This window comes from Protomyctophum parallelum (genome assembly GCF_964188405.1).
Source record: "Protomyctophum parallelum genome assembly, chromosome: 6".
Lineage (NCBI taxonomy): Eukaryota > Metazoa > Chordata > Actinopteri > Myctophiformes > Myctophidae > Protomyctophum > Protomyctophum parallelum.
The window spans coordinates 50,233,571-50,256,256 of NC_139701.1; the positions used below are offsets into that span (position 1 = coordinate 50,233,571).

At 40.9% G+C, this 22,686-nt stretch overlaps 1 protein-coding gene across 2 annotated transcripts; it reads left to right on the top strand.

The window, feature by feature from the left end:
• Nucleotides 1–3,161: 3,161 nt before the first annotated feature.
• Nucleotides 3,162–15,147, top strand: hyi (hydroxypyruvate isomerase). 2 transcript variants are annotated; one of them, XM_083767272.1, is made up of 9 exons: nucleotides 3,163–3,193; nucleotides 3,384–3,567; nucleotides 4,689–4,800; nucleotides 6,256–6,370; nucleotides 7,071–7,149; nucleotides 8,071–8,120; nucleotides 9,652–9,721; nucleotides 14,109–14,243; nucleotides 15,048–15,147. In XM_083767272.1, the coding sequence occupies exons 1-9, from the start codon at nucleotides 3,173–3,175 to the stop codon at nucleotides 15,101–15,103; spliced, it is 822 nt and encodes a 273-aa protein (XP_083623398.1). In that variant the 5' UTR covers nucleotides 3,163–3,172; the 3' UTR covers nucleotides 15,104–15,147. The 2 variants fall into 2 exon arrangements, with proteins under 2 accessions (XP_083623397.1, XP_083623398.1); XM_083767271.1 differs by having other exon boundaries at nucleotides 3,162–3,567.
• The last annotated feature ends 7,539 nt before the right edge of the window (nucleotides 15,148–22,686 follow it).

The following is a 22,686-nucleotide window of genomic DNA, read 5'->3' on the forward strand; positions in this document are numbered from 1 at the left end:
CAGGCAAAACTTGACAAAATAAAAGTGTTCTTTGTGCCTCAACACAATACCTCTCATTTGCTGTGATTTTTTGTAGGAGAATATTTGTGAAACATTTTATTTCCATACTCTGCACCCCAGTATACACTGACACCACGCTAGACAGGAACGCCCATAAACGTCACATCCGGTTTTAGCCCGGGGTAAGAATATTCTATGGATGCCAATGCAACTTGGTCCAATCCTTAATCACATACGGACAAACATCTATGCTGATAATATCTAACTTGCGGAGGTAGCGTGCCTTGTCCACGGGCAACAGATCTTTCAACGTATGGCATTGCAAATACGTTTGATAATCGCTACTCTGCGCAATATTGTTTTGGAAAAACGAGAGAAAATCACAACTTAATTCCCCCGGGGGTTGGCGGAGTCACAGCTTGATGCTCTGAATACGCGCCGCAGTGTCAGTGTATTGGTTGGTTTGGAGGGGATCCGATTAAGCTTGCCTTGGTTTGACTGTACTAAACAGGCATAGAGCCCCGCTCTCCGCTGGCCGCTGCGTGGCCCACGGCTCGCTCATGGGACCTGACCTTAGTCTTTTTCAAAGATTATTCAGTGTAGTGTCTGAGTAAACTATAGGATCATAGAATGCAGAGAGACAGTGTAGTGTGAGTGTCTGAGTAAACTATAGGATTATAGAATGCAGAGACATTGTAGTGTCTCAGTAAACTATAGGATCATAGAATGCAGACATTGCAGAGAGACATGAGTGTAGTGTCTCTCAGTAAACTATAGGATCACAATCACATAGAATGCAGAGAGACAGTGCAGTCACTGTAGTGTTTCAGTAAACTACATGATCATAGAATGCTGAGAGACAGTGTAGTGTCTCAGTAAACTAGAGGATCATAGAATGCAGAGAGACCATATAGTGTCTCAGTAAACTATAGGATCATAGAATGCAGAGAGACAGTAGGCTATAGTGTCTCAGTAAACTATATGATCACATAGAATGCAGAGAGACAGTGTATAGTGTCTCAGTAAACTATATATGATAAGTGATCATATAGTTTACTGAGACACTACACTGTCTCTCTGCATTCTATGTGATCATTGATCACATAGAATGCAGAGAGACAGCGAAGCGTCTCAGTAAACTATATGATCACATATAATGCAGAGAGACAGTGTAGTCAGTGTCTCAGTAAACTATAGGATCACATAGAATGCAGAGAGACAGTGTAGCGTCTCAGTAAACTATAGGATCACATAGAATGCAGAGAGACAGTGTAGCGTCTCAGTAAACTATAGGATCATAGAATGCACAGAGACAGTGTAGTGTCTCAGTAAACTATAGGATCATAGAATGCAGAGAGACAGTGTAGCGTCTCAGTAAACTATATGATCACATGCATAGAATGCAGAGAGACAGTGTAGTGTCTCAGTAAACTATCATCATCATTTTTCGACCACAGTCGAAAAATGCCATCCCCAGTTCCTGCTTACTGATGCATGTCCCTATAGAGGGTATGCACATGACATCATCAAACCAGGAGGTTATGCAGGAACGCCTACTGAGTGGCAAAAAACTACTTTCTGGCCTTGACAGCCCAGACATCCACACAGAAAAGTCATATTTGATTGCATTAAACAACATTAAACAGTGTTAAACTCACTTTGCATGTTGCTTTGCCACTCGATTTGCCACTCGATGTGCCATTCACTTTAAGCATGCGCATACCCTCTATAGCGATGACATCAAGGAACGACAGTTTTCTACCTCTGGTCTGCTTTGAGGCAGGACTCCAGAGAAGAAGGGAACCTCATTGTCAGCTCTGTAGCAGTGGCCGGCAAACTGTGTTCTTCTGGATCGGACTAGTGATGAAACACAGGGAAGGTTGCCGTATATTAGATTTTGCGCTTTCATTAGAAGGCGGGTGTAAGTGCCATCCAACCGTTTCTCTAGTGTCCATGTCTCGGAGCCATAGAGTAGAATCGGCTCAACGGTCGTCCTAAATATTTTTACTTTTAACAAGCTGGGATGACCAGATCTTATGCAAGTCCTTTTGGGAAGAAGATAGTATATGAACCCAAATACTTGTAGTCATCAACCTGTTTCAGAGGAGTGTTGTTTAAGTGTTTTTATAATCTGGTTTTTGTTGGATTTGCATATATTTACGTATTCAGTTTTCGTCTCGTTGAGGTAAAGATCGACCAACACAGTTGGAGGCCTGCTCAAGAGACTGAATGAGAGCCTGAGCATATTCCAATGATTGACTGATAAGCGCGATGTCATCAGCGAAGTCAGTGTCGGTTAGGGTTTAGTTGGTAGGCCTTATCATTGATAGTATCAAGTTAACTGACATACGAAGAACATAATCAACAACAATTAAACTATAGAACATAGAATTCAGAGAGACAGTGTACTGAGTGTAGTGTCTCAGTAAACTATATAGGATCATAGAATGCAGAGAGACAGTGTAGCGTCTCAGTAAAGTAAACGGTATAGGATCACATAGAATGCAGAGACAATGTATGATTGTATCCCATATAGTTCTAAAACAAATTAAGCCACTTGTTCGAATGTCCCGCCCCCCCTGTCAAAAATAGTTAGGTTGGCTGAGTTAGTTAGTTAAATAGTTAATATTTACCTACCGGTAAATCGTTAAAATGAAAGAAAGCAGAAAAAATAAAATAATAAATGAAAAAAAGAAATAGGCCTAATAATAATAATAATAATAATAATAATAATAATAATAATAATAAAATGACACTCATCTCTTACTTTCTCAACCTAAAACATGGACCTTGGTTGACAATTTTTTTTAAAGTTGTGTGTGTGTGTGTGTGTGTGTGTGTGTGTGTGTGTGTGTGTGTGTGTGTGTGTGTGTGTGTGTGTGTGTATATATATATATATATATATATATATATATATATATATGCAGGTAATTACAGTAGGACTAGGACATGAAGTATTCATCAGTCTAGCTTGGACAAAATGAAAGAGTAAAAACAAATACAATAGCTTTACTCCAATACAATTATTTAAAATGCACGGCCAGCATACAGACCGCGCATGCGCGAGGCGTCAGAAAAAGAAAAGAAAACGGTTCATGTAACTCGTCGTGTATTGGTCAGCTCGAGATCACATGACGAGAAACAGGAAGGAAGGGATGAGGGTGACCAGCTTATGATAGGGACACACATTTGGGTGTAACTGTAAAGCATTGTTGACGTTGAGCTAGTTCACGTCGACAGCAGTAAAGCAGCAAAGCAAGTGAACTGAAGGAGCTTTGTGTGTGCCATTCCATGATTAAATTAATTTAGGACTAATTACGGCAAGGCGTACGGCAACTTTAAAAAACAATAAAAGAAAGAAAATGTCTCCTCCTTCTTTGAAGTTCAGCGCCAACATCTCGTGGCTGTTCACGGAGCTGCCCGCGCTGGCGGAGCGGGTGCGCGCGGCCGCGGCGCGCGGGTTCCCGGCCGTGGAGTGCGCGTGGCCCTACGAGGCGGACGTGCACGAGCTGCGGCGCGCGCGAGACGAGAGCGGCGTGGACGTGGTGCTCATCAACACGCCCCCTGGTAAACTAAACGCCAAGCGCACACACACACACACACCAAACATTGCACTTTATATACACTCATTTGAAAACAGTAGTTTACTTACTATAATTACTCTGTAGATTTGAATTATTAGGCCTATTCTATATCCTACCTATAGCTATAGTAGGGCATAAGCAGTGGCCGTGGTTTTCTGGCACCACTGCAAAATCTGTCATTATTTCTTTCCCCAGAGATTTACAAAAATCGCACGTGTGAAGTGAGGGGCGCTCTTATCATCATCTTAACTTTTACATCATCATGACACTATGCAATATGCCAATTTGCTCAGACAAATACGTAAATTGTCCATTCATTGTCAATGGGAATTTAATGTTTGTGTTAGACGAAAATCTATACACTAATATCTGAATAGCCTATAGGATGGGCTAGCGCCCCTCAAAAATATCTATTATTTTAAGCCTAGACTCAAGCCATCCAGGATCCTGGTGAGTCATGGTGACCATTAATCCTTTGATTCTGTGAGAAAAAATAAATAAGTCAATCAATAAATATTTAATTATATGATACTAGCCCTTACCCGTTGTGAGATATTGCCCCCCCCCCCCCCCCCCCCATTGTCGTCGCTGGGGGTACTGCGCCCTGGGTGCGTTTTCACATTTTTAATTCACTAATAAATGCATTATTAATTTATAATTTGTTAAATTGGAAAAAGGGCTTCGTTAAGACAAGTGTGAAAAGTGCATTGGTGCAGGCGGCGAGGAGATACGGCGGTGTTTCTGACAGACATTCAGACAGACAGACATTAACTGAATTATAGTATGATGATAGTATGATGATAGTATGATGATGATATGATATGATATGATGATAGTATGATATTACATTAAATACATATGCTTTGTTTAGCGTTTCTTTTTCTTTTTTTCACAATATCAAATGTTTTATGGTCAATATTTCATACAGAAGGATGGTCTTCCTGCTTTCACGGTTGCACCTCCTCCAACGGTGCCCATGGTTGACTATCCATGGCAGGGGCGTCCTCTTCTCTGAGCCAGACCTAAACCTAATAAAAGCATAGAGACCGAACCGGAGCGACTGCGTCACTGAGAACAGTTGTTCCCTCCACTGTGTTGTTGCAGGAGATGTGCAGGCAGGTGAACTGGGCCTGGGAGCAGTTCCAGGCAGAGAGAGTGACTTCAGAAAGGGAGTACACCTGGCACTGCAGTATGCTAGAGCCCTGGACTGTAAGAGGTACAGTAAGACTATTAGAAACCATACGTTGCTGTCCGGAGGAAACCTCATAACTCCATTTTTGAGGTTTTAGATTTCTTTCCCTGTCAGTGCTATTGAAAACCCTTTACATCTGTGTGTTGTTTCGAAAATATTGAACCAATAGGAAAGTAGTAAAAAACGCATTGGACAAAACCTCTTAACTCCATTGGACCCTCAAACTCTGCTAAAACAGCTAACTCCACCAACTCTTTCCTTCTCATGCAAGTCATTAACATTATCTAATGTCACAACACCAACTTTGATGAGGCAGTATTGCATCGTTTAAAAATATATACGTTTTTATTTATTTCCTTAAAATGTCTATTTTTCATTTCCTGAAAAATTTACATTTTGGAGTTATGAGGTTTCCTCCAGACAGCAGAGATATGCTAGGGCCCTGCGGACTGTAAGAGCAAAGACTATAGAAACCGTATGCTATGGCCCTGGACTGTAAGAGCTAAGACTAGAAACCGTATGCTACAGCTCAACGCTCAAGTAAAGCACAAATACCTCCAAATTGTTTAAGTAAATGTACACCACTTGACACCACTGCAGTATGCCATAGCTAAAAGGTAAACCTATAACATGTAACAAAACAACAGGATGTGGCACTTTGGCCCGTCACAATTATCATCATCATTATTTGTGTGACAAACAATGAATCGTCAAGTAAAATATGATGATGGTGACAACCCTGGCAGTATGCTAGGGCTCTGACAGATAAACAAGTTTTGTACTCCCATGATGCAACATTTGCACCTTGGACTTGGGTTAGCATTGCTGTATTGATTAGACTGCTGGAACCTTTCATGACCACACACGCACACACACATGCAGGGACGGAAGCACGCACGCACGCACACACGCACGCACGCACGCACGCACGCACGCACGCACACACACACACACACACACACACACACACACACACACACACACACACACACACATGCCGAGAATAATAGAGGGGCAGCGCTGACATAAAGGTGCACTTTATAGCATACAAGCTCACAGAACGTGTTGAGCTTCTAATCTATTCCATGGGTCTGTGTATTTTTTTAATCTCAGATCTGCCTCATATAAGAACTGTGATTGAAAAATACCAAACAAATCACCCTGGCCGTTTCACTCATATGAAGCATCAACTGACTGTGAGAAAACACTAATGTTTATGTTACCGCTGCCAAATTAATGACATTTTCACTAGAAACAGACCATATCAAATATGACTGACTGACTGACTGTCGTAAACAATACAGAGACACCTCCCCGACAATATCGCAGAGACAGTTTACACTTACAGTATATTCTTGGACCACAATTCTTATATGAGAAATCTCTTCCCGCAAAACCAGGGGATGAGCGAGTGACGCCAGGACCTTGGCACTGTATGCAGTGAATAGTGATGCTAGCGTTTGTTGTCACGTGTTTTAGGATCCACCTGATGGCAGGGAGGGTTCCTATTGGCTCAGACAGAAGCACGGTGGCCTCCGAGATGGAAGCTGTGTTTGTGAACAACCTCCGCTACGCTGCAGACCTCCTCTCTGAGGTGAACGTACTGCACCTCCTCCTCCTCTAACCCATTTCAGACCCGAGGACGCGTCTGTGTCGCCTCATAGCTTTGAACCACTATTTTAAACTTTAGCTGTTGAAAAATAGTTTTGGGGCTCCTTGACATGAAATCGTTTGAGCGACTGACACTGAAACATACGTAGATTCTTCAGAAAACATGTCAGGATTTAGAAGACATTTTGTAGAATCTGGTCTCAGGTATAAATGGGCTAAGTAAGGTAAACATACTGTAGTGTAGACCTCCTCTCTAAGGTAGGTGATTGGGTTATACAATAGAATTTAGCCAGACAGTTACCAAAGTTTTTTCTTTTTGTTCCTTTATTTACCTGATTATTTAGCTGAGCACAAGTGCTCATTTTCAGCAACGCCCTGCACATTGAAACACACAGACACGCACATTAAAACCTGGGAGCTTACCAGTACAACCACAGTCTGATACTGTTGGCCAATAAGCGGTTCAGTGCCTTGCTCAAGGGCGCTTCAGCGGTGTTGGGTGAGTGATGACCAATCACTTTCCAACCCAGATTTCTCCTGCAACTGGCAACGTTTCTGCAACAAGGGCGCTCCTTTAACCCTTAGGCCACCTGCTGCCCCAAAGTATTCTGTGCCATTGGTCTTGGTCTCTTTATGAATCAATATTGGTTGAACCAGGGCTGCCATTGTGCTGTGTCCAACAGGATGGCGTTCTAGGTTTGATTGAGCCAATCAACACTAGGATCACAGATCCCAGGTATTTCCTTGACTCTCCGCATCAGGGTAAGTCTTCTTACGTTTTAGCCGCGCATTTTGAACATGTTAAACATTCTAAACTTAAAGTACTGTATGAACTTTAACCAAATGTAAGTTATTCAACTTGTGACCGAATGCAGCGAAGAGTGTGATACATAATGAAAGTTACAGAATGTAATGGGCAGGTTTGGTCATTTCCAGTGCTGGAAAAAAAGTACTTAAGTAAAAGTATCAATACTGCAATTTTTAACATATTATAATGAGCATAGGTGACAACCAATTCTGTGAAGATAAGGTTGGTAATGGGTGAAGTGCTCTTTTAAACATTCACCCTTATTTGATGTGGAAAGAAAGAAAGAAAGACTATTCCTCTATATTATTTAAAAAAGCTAGATTCTGTTGTTTCATATTGGAGTAACAAATCTGTAAGCATATCTAAAAACGTTCATGTAAGTCCAAGGCTTCGGTCTACCACAAAAAGTGTATTACTGGGCAGCCCATTTGAATGCACTATCCTATTGGCACGACTGTCTGCCAGCAGGCCATGAAATCGGACTAGCTTGGCTTCATATCGAGAGAGCTTCAGTGGGGGCTACCTTTCTTCCTGCTCTGCTTAAACGTAAAACGTAAACGTAAACGTAAATTACCATCCAACATAGCCAACCCGATTATACTTAACTTTTTTTAAATCAGGAAACAAATGTCTTAATTTGTATTTTCTACCTGGAAGGACAAAAATATTCTCACTACTAAGGATTTGTATGCTGAGGGTAACCTGATGTAATTTCAACTACTGCGAAAAATTCATATTTTATAACCTTCCAAGTTCCAACAGCTTCCTTGAAATGAAAAACCATTGAGAATCACTCATCTAGAGTAGACTGCACTCATCCATGTATGTACAGTATCTTATCAGTAAAAGATTGTCTGACTTTTGTGTTTCACTAGCGGCTGCGATACTGGAGAAGGTTGGCAAGGATAATATCAAGCTGCAAATGGTGCGTTTTTATTTATTCATGATTATTATATTATCCACTTCTAGACTAGACCATATCAGTTGAAGATACAGTATGTTCCACCATTAGTTTGTTTACCCTCAATAACGTTTTTGTGTGCAAACCTTAAAGTTTAGTAGAACAACATTGATACATACTGTAACTTGAATTCACAGTTGTGAATTAAGCATTATTACACGAGAGGGTGTGGGTTAACGTGATTATTGCCACGACAGGGATGCGGCCAGGAACGAGACGAAGTCGTGTTCCGCAAGCATCACTGAAGTTGGGGAGGGGGGGCTCAATTGGAGCATCACTAGACATTTTACCCTCTAATTTGCTTCTAGTGTAAACAGAATGAGAAACATCTCTGGCATGTCTCTCTCTTGCTTGTCTGGAAAAAAATATGAAAAGAAAATCAGAACCTCATCGAGGTTCAATATGACTGCAAGCAACTCATGAGAAACAGTAAACAGCACTATAGTCAGGGCTGCACACAACTTTTTTGGTCTAGTACTCAGAGGAGCACCTGGAGGAGTTTCTTGGTGCTCCTAAAATGCGGCGACCCGTCTCGCCGGATGGATAAAAGAGGGATGAATAACTTATAGCAAAATGATATTTATTGGATGAGTGGGGAGTCAATGGAGGGTATTGCAACTCTAGCCGGTGCCTAGCCCTGGTCCAGGTCTTACAGCGAGTCAGACAGAGACTCGCTGTAAGCCCTGGACCAGGGCTAGCCGGTGCCTAGGCTGTGAGAGACGGACATCGCACACGAGCAACCATGCTGCTCCAGCGCCCGGAAAACAAACACAAGCACAGCGGCAAATGGGAAGAGTGCAAAGCATCCAAAGCATGCCCTTTTACACCGGGGACTACAGTAGTTTGCTATCTGAAACGGAGAAGACGAAACTATTTGTGTCAGGTTTTCTCACCTCCTCCCAGCAGAAAGCAGCATGGAATCCTCCCCCTTTTGAGTAAGGACGCGCTGTGATTGGCCAGTAGCCACTTTGAGTGGCAGTCGGTGGAAAATGCTCTCGCCACAGAATTTACTAGTATTCTGGCCATAATAAATAATCATTCTAAGCGCTTCCCGGCGCTTGATTGACAGCGCATTTTGAATTTTGACGACGCATGCGTGCTGGCGCACCACTTATGTGCAGCCCTGACTATAGTTATGTACACAGTTCTTCCTTACTTAGTTAACTTTGTTTTCAAAATATGTCTTTGTGTGGTTCCATTAATATTTACCTTGTAGCAATATTTTTTTAAATGATGCGTCAGTAAGTAGTGGAATTAGTGGAATATGGCAAAAGTTGCAAAATATGCGGAAATTATCGCATCTGTGATTATTATTATTATAATCTGCGCCATTTGGCTGATTATGTGGTAAAATTATTCGATCGCAGAAACACATTTTTCTGGAGGGTCTAGCTTGAAGATCTGCAATGTGGACCCCCAGTATATCAATGCTGGGGTTCAACCAGGGAGACAAATAGGGCTCCCATGGCAACTGCTCTTTTTGTGTTTCTGTCAGGATGTGTACCACTGGCAGATAATGGATGGAAACCTGACACAAAACATACACAAGTATTTCCATTTGATATGTGAGTATTTAGATACAGTGCTGATGTTTCTTTGGTCCTGTGTAACTGTATAAAGTACATTCACTTATAAATAATAATAATATTCATAATTTGGAGGATATCTGTTACAATAATTAATAAAACATGTTCTAGACATTCTAATGGTCACAAAAAAGGAGGCTGGATGGGTTCAGACAAACTACTTACTTTTTTCAGAGTTAAAGGTACATTTCTGACTCTGTGGGGGGTATTTATATGCAAATATCATGACCAATGGCATTGTAAGACTAAACAATGAACATCAATGATGATGTTTAGGTGAAGAAGTAACAGAAAAGGTTTTTTATAAAATATAAATGTTGCCCAAAAACATTGCTGAGGCCTGCAGGGTACTTAAGTACAATGTTGAGGTTATTAGTAATTCCAATTTCCAATACTTTTACTTCTCCTAGTGCGGCGGGTATCCAAACCAATTGTGCATTTTATGACTAAAGCATGAAACTTTCAGCATATCATCTACACACCCCAAGGTTTGATTTCAGACGTGGAAACTCGTTCTCACTGGTGACCTTGTGACCTTGAGGGGTCATTGACCTCAGAATTGCATTTTTGCACGTTTTGCTCCATTATTTTCCACTATAATAATTTATTATGTTTGTTAAATGTAAGTTTTGTTCCAATGAATGACAACTTAAACCCCAATAGTCTACAGAAATGGTGAATCATGTCAACTTTTATGATATAAATGTTATGACATTGTTATAACATTAAAAACATCTAGGAGAGTGATAGTGCGGAGAGAGAGAGAGTGGCGGTTAAGCTCATATATGGAAGGTATTGTGCATGTTATGACTAAAGCATGACACTTTCTACAGTGTTTCTATATACCATGTTTGTTTTTAGACATGGAAACACTTCTGAATTTACATCTCAAACTTGTCAGAGGCTGTACACATTTCGGGCTGTCAAACCATAGGGCCCATGTTAAACCCAGAAATGGTGTTTCCTTTAAACCTTTATGATTACAATTTCTAATCTATAGGCTAGCAGATGAGACTAAGCTTGTTTGCTAAAAGTTATAAGTTGGACAATTTGAGTAATTAGCATAATGAGCAAATAAATTGCTTAATGAGCAAATTAACTGGAAATGGCTATCATTTTGCATCCAGTTAACTTCGAAAGGTGTCAGGTCTCAATATACGCATGCAGCCACGCACTGTTCTTTTGGGCATGGAGGCACAGCGCTGAGTGCACTGATATAACAGACAGCATCGCAAAATGTTTACAAGTTTATCGAGATGAAAGTCCCTACTCCCCAGTCCCCACACAGTGACAGCACTCCATGTTTACGGCACGCACAGACAGACAGACAGAATATTCTGTAGGCTATAATACACTGCAGTGTTTTTATGTGTTTTCTTAAGCAATTGATTAATGTACTCGTCCTCATTTCGATCAGGGCTTCAGTCTCCTCATTCGACCACGTCTATCCACGGTAACGGGACATCTTTGCGCTGCGTAAAATATGCCTTCTCCAATTGTGTTCAGCTCCTCACCCGCCACATTGTTTGCTTCATTTCCTTTATTTACTGCGGATTGCATTCACACCTGCACCGAATCGTAATCAAGTGCGATTGGAAGCGAAGCAAAACCCCCGTTTTTGCTCGGAGTAAAATGCGGTTCTTTGATACGCATTAGGATTCGAATGCCAAACGAAATGCACTTTCTGAAAATGCGCAACAGAATTTGTTTTAATCGCAGCAAAGCTCTCTGGTGTGAATGCGACCTAAGTATAAAAAAGTAAATTGTCTGGATCGATGTCCATTTATCGATTAATTTTGTCCACGTGCTCACCTAAGAAAGAGCTATTCCATTAAGTATGCACACCACACTGAACCTCAAGCTCTAGGCCCATTTTATGACATGTCTAATACAGTGGAGTGACAGGGCAGTAGTGGCTCATGAGGTAGATTGGACGTTTTTAGAATCTGAAAGCACGGCATGATGTCATTCATTGACTGCATTGGAACATTGATGAACATGTCTGTGATAAAAGCAGGCATTGAGTGTTATCAGATGCTTGTGCTTGTCCTCCTTCCTGTTCCGGATGTGAATGTGATATTGTCTCCTTACTCTCCTACCCCGTGAGAAAGTACCATGCCTAGTCTCTCAATACAGTTCCCGTTGGAACTTCTCAACCCATTCACAAGAAGGATGGCCATAGCTGAATGGGCCACATGGGAAACAGAAGGTCCCAGGTTCAATTCCAGGCCCCGGCAATGTGTCGAGGTATACATAAGAAAGACCCTTAATCCCCAACTACCCCCTGATTTCAAAAGGTACCCCCTGACTTCTAACGGCCTTGAGCAGTAATAACCTAATTGAAGCAGAAAACTTTTCCTATATGATTAATATAAGGTCTAATACACAAAGATGAAGAGAAAGAAGATGTAGAGGCTGAAGGGAATGAGGAGAGAGATGATGAAGATAGTGGTAAAAGACCATTGAGTGTGAGCCTCTGTGAGGTTGTGGTTCTAAGTGAACTCATTAGTGCTCATTATGGTACTTTTTTGTCCACTCAGTCTGTGTCTCAGAGTAGGGCTGTGGACAGTTCAGAGACTTGCCTACCGGTGACATTGTCGGTAGGCACGTTTGTTCATTTCGAACATTTAAATGTTTTAATTTGATTTTGTATTAATGTGAGAACAATGACTTCTATAATAGCTAACTTTCCAAAAATATAAAGCCTTCAGTTTATATTAGCTTGGATTCTCCATCGGCGTCACTGGTAGTAAGTGTTATGACAGAAATGGTACCATATTATCTCCTAACATCTCCTTAAATTCCTGCCACCTGGTAGGAGGTTTAAGAGTATCCAACAGTTACTTCCCCCAAAACATATGAACCCTGAACGCTCGCCATATACTGCCCCCAAAACCAAAATCTGAGATAAATAGGGCATACAGTAGCAGTGGCAGTCATTTTCGGGTTCCATCCTTCCAGGCCCCATTGTTTTTTTCCCCATCGAGATTTCTATGAGTATGTATATAAAAAATGAATAAGCCTATAGAATCAAGCCATCCAGGACCCTACTGAATCATGACGTTAAAACATTTGATTTTGTGATTTATTTTTAAATATGTAATTATATAATAATACAATAGCCTTTGTTTTGAGGTTTTTTCATTTGTTTTTCACATAATTTATCGTCATTAATTACCAGGATCCTAGATGGCTTGATTACATAGGCTTAGAATAATTTATATAAATATTGTTTGGAAATCTCTATATGTGAAAAATGAATGGGGTCTGCGTCTGGATGGATGGAACCAGAAAATGGCCACCACTGCTATGCCCTATAGCACCTTTGAATACTGTAACGATATTGGATATAAAAAACAAACAAACTCATCCATCAAGTCTTTCTGTAATTTTTTCTTCCCCAACTCTTCTGTGGTTCTTGTCATTTTTTACTCTTCGCTGCCACAAGCTCCTGTGCAGCTTTCTTGGCTTTGACCATCTCCACCAATTCCTTATACCTCTTCATACAGTCCTTTTTGTAGCTGTGTGAAGAGCTGCATCTTTATTTTATTGCGCTAGCACTGTAGAAAGTGTCATGTTTTAGTTCGTAAAATTCACAATACCTTCCATATATGAGCTTAACCTCTCTCTTAATGTTATAACAATGTCATAACCTTTATATCATAAAAGTTGACATGATTCACCATTTCTGTAGACTATTGGGGTTTAAGTTGTCATTCATTAGAACAAAACTTCCATTTAACAAACATAATAAAATATTATAGTGGAAAATAATGGAGCAAAACGTGCAAAAATTCAATTCTGAGGTCAATGACCCCTCAAGGTCACAAGGTCACCAGTGAGAAAGTGTTTCCACGTCTGAAATCAAACCTTGGTGTGTGTAGATGATATCCTGAAAGTTTCATGCTTTAGTCATAAATGCACAATACCTTCCATATATGAGCTTAACCGCTGCACTATCCACTACATCTCAGAGGCAAATATTGTACTTTTACTCCACTACATTAATTTGAAACCTTACATACATTAACCACTTCAGCCCTATATACATTTCGGCCTTTTGAAGATATTGCGTCACATTGTGAGTTTGTAGATCTGCTATTTTCAAACGATTTTTATACATTTGAAAAACTTGACATGGGACATTCTCCATAATTTGTACTTTCTATCTTTGGTACTTTAAGTAGATTTGTATGCCAATACGCTTTGAACTTCCTCAAGCACATTTTGAATTGTGGACTTTCACTTGTAACGGAGTAGTTCTATATTGCAGTATTAGTACTTTTACTTAACAGCTTAAGCAAAAACGTTGAGTACTTTTTTTCCCCACCACTGGCTTTTCTTTCTTTTTTTTCTCTTGTTCCAGCTCATGTCCAGGTAGCTCAGGTTCCGGGCCGTAACGAGCCAGACAGCGCCGGAGAAGTGAACTACAACTATGTGTTCAGCACCCTGCAGCAGTGTGGCTACCAGGGCTACGTCGGCTGTGAATACAAGCCTCTAGGTCAGTGGTTCAGTGTGGCTACCAGGGCTACGTCGGCTGTGAATACAAGCCTCTAGGTCAGTGGTTCAGTGTGGCTACCAGGGCTACGTCGGCTGTGAATACAAGCCTCTAGGTCAGTGGTTCTCAAACCTTGTCATGTCAAGGACCCCCATTGAACTACCGGTCAGGTTTTGTCTGTGGACCACCCAAAATAATCCTTTATGAACTGGGGACCCCCACACACATCAAGCACTTGGAATTGTTGAGGCACTGGATTTTAGCTTGACTAGGTTTCGACAGAAATATTGTGAATATCCACAAGCTCACAATACCTTGATTTATGAGGCGGTGTGAGCTTGTAGATTGGCTATTTTCATAATATTTTGCCGCTTTCATAAGCATGCAGATACCCTATGCGCTTATACTGTGTGTTTTGTTTACTGTTGTGAGAAAACAATTTTGCAAATCATATGGGGACCCCCACAAAAAACATTTATAATATGGGGACCCCCACAAAAACATTTATAATCTGGTTACCCCGATACCCCCACAAAAAAAACATTTATCACCTGGTGACCCCCACAAAATACTTTTGGGGACCCTCCTGGGGTCTAAACTACAGTCGCTCCAATACTGAAACATCATCATTTTACATAATGGTGCTAATTGTTCAGTTGTGAGATTTGCATTTTATTCATGTATTAATGTATTTGCTTAGATCCCTGCATAACAAAATGTACATACATAATTAGATGACAGAACAATATAAATATGTTGTTTTCGAAACATCCTGGATTGACCAGTATACTATTATTTCCACTCCAGCATCCACAGATGAAGGCCTCGGCTGGTTGAAAGATCATTGGACACGCACCGTGTGATGTCACAGAAGGTCGTCCATCTGGCCCCGCCCACCAGGAGCCATCTGGCAATTAAAGGAACATTTCACACGATGCACGTGGGGTTGTCACAAGCTTGACGATTAATTAATTTTCATTCAAATAACTGTGATGAACAATTTAGTTGTGTTATTGACATTGAACATTAGAACATGACAAATCACATGCCTGTTTGGCTACTAGTCTTCATAAACAAAAATTGCACAAGGTAGACATGAAGGGATATTTCAGTATTTAGATATTTCATATATTTTATCCCTATTCTGTCATTTAATTAATATATTTTTGGGGGGACAATTATTTATTTTTTTGAAAATAGGAATTGAAAAAACATGGCTCCCTCACACATTAGAAGTCACCAGAACCAAGGGCAGGTGTTTTCAATTAATACTATCATGGTTCAAATGGCGTTTGAAGTTACAACTTCATGTTGAACATTTTCAGCATGAAAAAACTATTCTCAAATTATTGCAATTATGTGTTGATCATGTAATAATGATGTCCTTAAGTGCCTGCTCTCTGCTGATCTTACTGCCTGCCTTTCCCAAGCACATCGTCGCTAGAGGGTGCTAGTGTAGCTTAGCTGGAGGGAGGTTAGTATAGACAGGGGATGTCAAACTTCTTAAGACCCAGAAGAGGTGTCTCCCCAGGGACCCAGACTTACAAAAATACATGAATGAATGAATGAATGACTTAAATCCTATTTAAATAATTGTGAAAATAAGTCACAATGGTCAGTGTTTTTTTTTTCCAAGAAGAAATTAATAAAAATAATGCCAATGTGTATCCATCTGATTATTTTTTTGTTGGTCGGATGTGTATTTGTTTATTTACTGCCGTGGTTCCCAAACCGTTTAGCTGAGAGAAATTTGATGTCACCAGATACATATAGTAGTCAAACTCAGCTACCTGTCTGCACACCAGTACCCGTTGCAGAGACCATTCATTTGCACCCATCCTCTCACCGTTGGCGAGCACGGGTTGAATGCATGCTTCAAGCCGGCCGGCAGGCAGGCAGTCGCCGCGGCGGTGCAGGGTGAAATACTATTACTCACTTCCACTTCCACCATTTCAACAAAAGCACATACAACCCACTCCACATGAACGAGAATGATATTGATGTAGGCCTAAACAGGAGATTTTATTGGGGTCTGAGTTGTTCTGTGACTAAGGATCCTGAGTTCTGTGGGGTGCTTATTGATGCTGGTGTTGTTCAGTTTCACACCACCCAACCATGCACTCATCATCATCATCATTCGAGTGCCCTCGAGATCTGCGACACAAGCTGCTTCCACTGGTCTCTGTTGCTCATTGCCACACCAAGTTCATTCACAGTCAGTCCTGTGTCCCTACTCAGAACATCTGGAAAAGTGAGAGGTCGTGTTCCTCTTGATGGGCAGGGTAGTCTCCACAGAAGAATATCCGAAATGACCTGGTCTTTTGCTCTGTGGCAGTGTCCAGCAAAGCGGAGTCTTCTTTCTGCCACCACAACTGAGATGGGGGGGGGGGGGGGGGTGCCTCCATAAATCTGAGCCTTTGTGGGATGGTCCTTCCATGAGAGGTTCTGGACACGCATGAGGAGTCTTGTGTATTTTCCGTCAAGACGATCCCGAAACTCCTTATTCATTGTCCATGTTTCGGCACCATAGAGAAGGATACTTTCCACACAGGCTTTGAACAGGTTGATCTTGGTAGCTCTTGAGATGTCTGACTGCCATATAAGATGTAGCTTATTACAAGCACTCCAGGCCTGTCCTTTCCTTGTCAGGAAGTCCTTTCTGCTACTGACTACGTATGATCCAAGCATGCACTATAGCGATTCTCATAATTCCAATAGGCTTACATATTAAATCATAAACATACTATTTCACATGAACAATGTTAGTGAAACTAAGATATGGGGATAATATTATACATTGCAATTGAAATCGCATCGCGTTTTCATTATAATACTGCAGTGCTGGGTTGAACACACCGTCACAGCCTCGCGCTGCAATTGGCTAAAAGTTTAAATCCCCTCCGACGTCCCGAGTAGTAAACTGTAGTGGATATAAACAGCGCATTCAGCCACAGGGGGGGAAAGGGGGAGTGTGCTGTTGCAGGAGAACACCTCATCATCATAATATAGGGAAAGATACAGGGGGAAAAGGCCAAAAGAATACATTTATTTACATTAAATTATGGCTGAAAACTTGTCTATATCACCTTTAAACAGTTTTTCCTTATTTTTCTACTCTTGATAAGTTTTGTTCTCAATTATTTTTTCTTTTCTTTCAAATCTTATTTTTTTTGCTTGCAAATATATTTTTTGATTGCGTTTTTAATTTGTTTTAATTCAAAACTATTCTTTGCTCTGTTTAGATTTTTTCTCTCTCAAATGTTTTTATTTTGTTTGGTTAATAAAGACACAAATGTAACTCCATACAGACATGCTCTAGTATGTGAAGAGTCTGCCTGTGCTATTAACTCATTTTGAAAAAAAAGAAAAACGTTTTTCTCCGGTGAAAAGCTGTAATTTGCATGATGGCAGTCTCTCAGTCAAATCTGGTCACATTTTCATAGCGCTTTTCCAAGTGCTCAAAGCGCTTTACAATGGTCAATTCATTGCCCACTACCTATACACGCTGGGCACAATATGCGCTGTAGTGGTGCGCTGTGGTGGTCTCTTATTGGCTGTAACGTAAGGTACGCGTTCATGGTTGGTATAAGGTCAATAACGGGTCTAAAAGATTTAAAACAGCAGTTGCAATAGACATTATATAGTCAGTAGCAGTACTTACGCTCTCTGCTTGTGCACAAGTAGGCCATGTATGGCGTACTTGTGTGCAAGGTGCAAGTTGGCACCTCGACAGAGTGCATTTCTAGTTGTTACTGTTGAGTTTGTTTACCATTTTCAGTTACTGCTAGAGTTAATAAAATCATTTAAAATGTTCTTTCGATCCCTTATTGGCTGGTGGATAACACAGACAATCCGACATACATACCCAGCCGATCGCAGTATTGTGCGCTCTGCTTGCGCAAGTAATTAGTCAGCCCCATATCCCACCGCTATGCCCATATATGGGCATTCCAATATATGGGCATATCCTGATGACATCAGGGATCTCCATATTTGGGCATAATAAAAGAAACACAGACAGACAGACAAAACATCTCCATTTATGGGCACTATGACTCAGACATACTGGTCTGATCAAAGATTTCAGATATAGAATCTTTACTGAAGAAAGAAATGATAGATATTATGGGTATTAATAGTAGTTTTTATTAATTATTCAGAAATAGCAGAAATTGACACACAACAAAGGGAATTACAATTAATAGATTCTTCGGATACAAGAATAACATTGAGTTTGGGGTAATTTGCACAAACTGCAACCTTATCTTACATGCACAAAATAATGTTTAACATGTGTGACATCAGTTTGTGGTGTGCATATGACCTCACACCAGAGCTATGGTCAACTATATCATATGTGAACATACCTTTAGAGCTCCACTTAATTTAGTTTGCTGATGGGTTTGCCGATTCACTGAGTTATATATCCAGAGACAAAGGAAGAGTGGTGAGAGACAGGGAGAGTGTGAGAGAGACAGAGAATGACAAGTTTTCCAGACCCAGTACATACATGTGTATAAAATGTATACAAGCAGCTTTGATGACGAACCTCCTCTCCTGGAGGTAGTGAGCTCCCAGTCCCAGTCTTCCCAGACTCGGGTCTTCTGCTCAGAGGGTCCATGCTCCTTCACATCTCTGGTCTTCTTCCCTAAACACATGAACAGGAGCCACAAAGACCTCCACTGCCAAATGCTGAGGAATGGACAGATATCAGCAGCCTCTCAGGAAAGGACCAGCTCTGGAACCAGACAGAAAGGACACACAGATGAAACATTAGCGTACAGTTGTCAGCAGCTTACCAAGACTTTAACCCAAGCAGAAGAATGTAAGACACGTCATCTAACTTACACAGGAAAGAAAACCCACATTTGTATACAGTGTGACAAGAGTTTTCTGCAGTTACGACACCTGAAGACACACCAATGTATCCACAGCGGAGAAACACCTTTCCACTGTCAACAATGTGACATGAGCTTCATACAGTCAGGTGACCGGAAGAAACACCAGTGTCTAGACACTGGAGAAAAACCCTACCTCTGTAAACAATGTCTCAAGGGTTTCAGTGAGTTTGGTTCTCTACAGAGACACCAGCATATTCACACAGGGGAAAAACCTTACCTCTGTAAACAATGTCACAAGAGTTTCAGTCAGTCAAGTTCTCTACAGAGACACCAGCGTATTCATGCAGGAGAAAAACCTTTCCACTGTCAACAATGTGACAAGAGTTTTATTGAGTTATATAAACTGAAGACTCACCAGCGTGTCCACATTGGAGAAAAGCCTTACCTCTGTAAACAATGTGAGTTTCATTGACTTAAGTTACCTAAAGAAACACAAGCGTGTTCACACTGGAGAAAAACCTTACCTCTGTCTGTGATTTAAAGGACCACTTCATAACTTTTTAACCTTTTTTTTTACCAGCTGCTTGGAAAGATTCTGGTCAGTAAACACACTGGAAACGTAGACAACCTTGTCCATGATTGGCTCCCACTAGTCATGCTTGGCTGCCCCTAAGCAAATGGGATACTCTGAAATGGAGTCTGAACCACATTGGCTTCCTGTATTAGCGGACGCAGCCAGCACGGAGCATCTGACAGCAGCTAACTGGACAGCAGGAAAGCCATGACAAAACACAGTGATTGAACCAACAACAGGACATCAGAAGGTTGTGACAGAGAAACATACAAGAAGAAACAAGATCACACCCGTGTGAAGTGAGGGGCGCTAATATATTAAAGTCTAACTCATGTTGCTATGATTAGGTAATGTAATGATGATGTAAAACAAACAAACGGTGTAAAAAAATCATTAAATTATCTTTATTGTTAATGGCATTTACTGTTTATGTTAAGAACAAGATGACGTACATTTTCCTTTTATTGTCAATGGCTATTTTTTAAACAAAAACATTTAATTAAAAAAAAACATTAAACCTATAGGAGGATGGGCTAGCGGCCCTCAAAAAGGAAACTGCCCATAGATCCGAAGTCCCGTTAGTCCGAACATGCACTGCTCCTGTGCTTGCGGTTAGGTTTAGGTTTGCTCCCGTGCTTGCGGTTAGGTTTAGGTTAGCGTTAGAGATAGGGATAGTAATTTCGGAACAATGAACCTTCTGACTAATGACACGGCACCCTCAAAAAAGGGGGACAGATCGATGCTCAGCGGACAGCGCTTGGTTATCATCCAATCCATGTTCACATAATATGTTATAATATGATGTCGACCTATATATGGCATCATATTATGATGCCATATATAGGTCGACATCATGCTATAACTTCATGTTGTGATAATCACAGAGCAGCAGCAGTCTACTATACTATGATATAACTTCATGTGATACTCACAGAGCAGCAGCAGCCTACTATACTATGCCAGTCAATTAAATCCCTTGGCACTAAATCCCTTGGCACTATCATCTCTGCTCACAATATATCCTATCACTGCTATGCAGATGACACACAACTGTTTCTATATCATTCCCCCCCTCTGCCACCCAGGTGAAAGACCGCATCACTGCATGCCTGGCTGACATCTCACAGTGGATGTCTTCCAACCACCTCAAGCCGAACCCAGACAAGACTGAGCTTCTGTTCTTCCCAGCTAAATCCTGCTCTATGCGGGAGCTAACTATCTCCGTAGACAACGCCCTGGTAAAGTCTGTCCCGACAGCCAGGAACCTTGGTGTTGTCCTGGACAGTCAGCTCTCGTTCAAAACACACATCACAGATGTCACTCGATCCTGTAGGTTTACACTCTATAACATGCGACGAATTAGACCGTTCCTCACCCAGGAGTCAGCCCAGCTCCTAATCCAGACAACTGTCTTGTCAAAACTTGACTATTGTAACTCCCTCCTTACTGGCCTACCGACAAGTGCACTTAAGCCCCTCCAACTGATCCAAAATGCCGCAGCTCGCTTGGTCTTCAACCAGCCAAAATTTTCACATGTCTCCCCCCTGCTCCGCTCCCTCCACTGGCTCCTGGTCGCTACCCGCACAGAATACAAAACTCTGATGCTGGCATTCAAAGCATCCAAAGGAATGGCTCCCCCACATCTCACAAGTATGATCGTACCCTACAAACCCTCCCGCGCACTCAGATCAGCCAACGCAGGGAAGCTGGAGGTACCTTCACTAAAAACGCCGGGACAACGCTCCACACGTCCCAAACTCTTCCGCCTTCTGGTTCCAAAACTATGGAATGCACTTCCCATCACAGTCAGAACTGCAGCCTACATCTTAGCCGGCAAAACAAGAATATGATAGCCTTTGCATCTCTTTTGGCTAGGCAGCAAATACTATTTAAATGGAAGGAGAAAATACCACCGACCTTTAAATCTTGGGTTAATCATCTGACATTGGAGAAGATTCGCTACTCCACAAGAGGGTACGCCGGTGCTTTACTATTTTACACCATTTGGCAACCTTTTTTGACACACATTGAGAGGATGAACCCTTTTCTGACATCAACAATCCTTAACTTATTACACTGACCCTACTGTAATTGTTTTAAATTTAATTTATATTTTTTATATATATATATTTTTTTTATTGTGGGCTCGCCACAGCGAGCACACAATAGTTCTTGTCAGTTTATATTTATTCTTTATTCCACCCTTTTTTTTGCAACCTTATAACTTCCACATACTTTATGCTAGAAATGTAGTTCAAACTTCAAACTGTTCAGCTCTTTGCAGTGATGTGTGCTTGTATTTTTATTTTTACAAAGTTTTATACTTTTTATACTTTTTAACTTTTTTTTACATTCTTTATAGTGAGAGTCGATGGAAGAAAGGTCCCATTTTTCACAGTTAACTTTTTTGAGTTCTTATTACTCCGTCATACTTTCACTTTGAAACTTCATTCAAACTTTATAATGTTCATCTATCTTTGAACTTTCATTGGTGAAAAAGTTGTTTTGAAAAAGTTGTTTTGAAAAAGTTTATACTTTTTAAAATATTTAACTTTATTTATAGTTTTTTCCTCCCATTGACAATGTATGGGATTGATCTCTAAATCAACCTCACTTTTGCAGCCTCATTACTCTGGCATACTTTGTCGTAGAAACGTGATTTAAACTTTAGAAAGCTCACACGACTCTGGACTTTTTCGTGGTTCAAACCGTATTCGAATACGTTAAACGGTTTTTCCGAAATCGCAGTTCAATCGCAGGCCGTTTCGCCTAATTAGTGCCAACTTACGTAGAGTGCAGGGCTTCTTTCACTAGAGTGCGGGAAGTGAAAATCTTTCCTTGAAATTTTACCAAACAAATTGTCGTCCCGGCCAAAATATTAATTTTACACGCATGTCCTTTGGTCATCTTTCACACAATGTGACCACCAAAACACAGAGACATACAGAATGTGAACTACGGCCTTTTAAGTGACACAAATACAGTCAAGCTGCTCATTGACATCCATTGTAAAATCCTTACGAGGAAATTA

Coding starts and splice junctions, on each gene's coding strand:
- hyi (XM_083767271.1), top strand. CDS start 3,363: ATGTCTCCTCCTTCTTTGAAGTTCAGCGCCAACATCTCGTGGCTGTTC. Junction 6,371..7,070: donor CTGCAGACCTCCTCTCTGAG/GTGAACGTACTG, acceptor TGTGTCCAACAG/GATGGCGTTCTAGGTTTGAT. Junction 8,121..9,651: donor ATAATATCAAGCTGCAAATG/GTGCGTTTTTAT, acceptor TGTTTCTGTCAG/GATGTGTACCACTGGCAGAT.